The sequence below is a fragment of the Crocuta crocuta genome, unplaced genomic scaffold (genome assembly GCF_008692635.1).
Source record: "Crocuta crocuta isolate KB4526 unplaced genomic scaffold, BGI_CrCroc_1.0 scaffold1015, whole genome shotgun sequence".
In the NCBI taxonomy this organism is placed as follows: domain Eukaryota; kingdom Metazoa; phylum Chordata; class Mammalia; order Carnivora; family Hyaenidae; genus Crocuta; species Crocuta crocuta.
Window position 1 is genome coordinate 113,383 of NW_027532631.1, and position 1,970 is coordinate 115,352.

The window sequence follows — 1,970 nt, forward strand, 5'->3', positions numbered from 1 at the left end:
CACATTGATCCCGACCTGCACACGTGGCTCTTGCTTCCCCTCTCGTAAAATGGCAACTCTTCTTCACCCGTTATTTCTCCTTTTAGACGTCCCCACTCACTTCCCAACCCGGGGCCATCTGCTGTCTGCCCCTCGTGTGTCCCTCATCCCTAAGGGCACAGTGTCCAAGCACAGAGTACAAAACTACGAATACCAGATTCCGAATAGAGTTTTCTACCCTGGTGAGCAGTGTCTCCTGGGAAAACACATAAGCACACTACGCAGCTTTGCTTCCGGGAACGGAAGGGATCTGACTCCCGACCCGGCCGCTGGCTGGAGCCCCCTAAAGAGGACGGTGCCGAGACCGGCNATCATGACCTAAGCGAAAGTCGGACGCTTAACCGACTAAGCCACCCAGGCGCCCCTAATATTCAACGTTTTAAGTATTTAAAATTATTTTTTACTGCTTCTGTTATGCAGGCAAACAGCACAGAAAAGAACAGGGACGTAGTTACCCAGAGCGATTATGTGTTTCTGTTTGTCATCTTTCCTCCCATCCAAGTACTAACCAGGCCCGACCCTGCTTAGCTTCCGAGATCAGACGAGATCGGGCGCGTTCAGGGTGGTATGGCCGTAGACTGTNAACTTGCCCTGGTTCTGGCTGAGCAGGGCGCTCTTGATGTGGCTGCGGCCCACCCCGCTGGCCCCTGCGGACAGAGGACAGAGGCTTGGAGAAGACAGAACGCGGAGCCTTCCGCTTCGCGCCCCAGAAACCAACGTGGGGCTCGGCCTAGGGACGCGGCGTGGGCGGGGCGGGCTGCTGTGGCTTCCGGCTCAGGAGGACTCGGCGCTCCAGGCTCTCGCTAAGGGCTTGGGGTCAGGACGCAGAACGGGACGGGTTTCCACAGAGAAGCTGGCTAATACACGGGCTTTTCTGTCCCTTTCGCAAAGATGTCACTTTACTGAGCTTTCCGAAATTACTGGAACTGAATTGAAGGCGCGCCGTTTTCCCTGGCAGTTTCCAGAACCCTAATACAGATCGCGTAAGCAACTTACACGTTCACTCTAAAGACAGTGGGTGAGCCGCCCACCTGAAGCTGCTGAGAAACTGGGAAGGTCCAGTTTCATCTGTAAAGCGAATCCACACGGGGAAACTGTAGGGCTTCGGGGAGCGTGGGGACCATGCTTTCTTTTTTCCCTTTTCCGCCTCACTGCCTTTTTACCCCCTGGAGTGGGGCTGCAGTATGCAGCGCGGGGGGGACACGCGGTGTCGCCTGCAGAGCATCGTGGGCGGGAGGACAGCGAGACAATACCTATGAGCACCAGGGTCTTCCTCTTGAACGCGGGGAGCCGAACAACTTCCTCGTAGGAAACGACATCCAACTGGTCAAAAACTAGAGACAGAGAAGAGCAACGTTCATTTCCACGGCTGGGGCTAGTGACACAGGACGCTGGCCTGGCTTCGCCGATGTCGCACGGCTGCACTTAGGTTCTAGAAGACACGCTGGGGTAGTTACTGGACAGCAGGGGCTGCGATGGAAGCAGTGGGACCCTGGGCTGCCCCACGGCTGCGCTTTGGGGGGAGCAAACTTAGTGGCCCTGCAAAGGATGGTGGGGGTGGTGAGCAACTGTCAGGTCAGGACACCATGAGGAACAAGGGCAGTGGCTGCTGGCAGAGAATGATGGCCAGGGTCACGGACACCGTGCCTCTGGGTCTGTTTCTTGGGTTTTCCCAACCCCCTCCATCTGAACTCGACACGACCCTGTCACTGAGTTCTTTGAACTTTGATATTCTAATGTTCTGGACCCCGTTATTCTCCCTTTTCCTCTCTCTCCCTAGTCTGTTACCTCACGCCCCTGGGACACGCCGCCCGGCTGCTCAAGGTGGAAATCTGAGCCGGGAGGGCCCGGTTCCCACATCCGCGTTCTTTCTTCCCTGCTGCCAGAGAGATGGCTAACACTGTCCTTCTGTCCCCGCCTTCCTGCGCCGC

General features: G+C 56.7%; 1 protein-coding gene across 1 annotated transcript in view; it reads right to left on the reverse strand.

The window, feature by feature from the left end:
• The window catches only part of MPP1 (MAGUK p55 scaffold protein 1), a 16,205-nt gene that overhangs the window by 3,894 nt on the left and 10,341 nt on the right, over positions 1 to 1,970 (reverse strand). Inside the window, exons 7-8 of the mRNA XM_077780653.1 lie at positions 1,293 to 1,373; positions 619 to 686 (exon numbers count right to left, since the gene is read on the reverse strand). Of these exons, the coding sequence (XP_077636779.1) occupies positions 619 to 686; positions 1,293 to 1,373 (149 nt within the window). The remainder of the gene's footprint in view (positions 1 to 618; positions 687 to 1,292; positions 1,374 to 1,970) is intronic.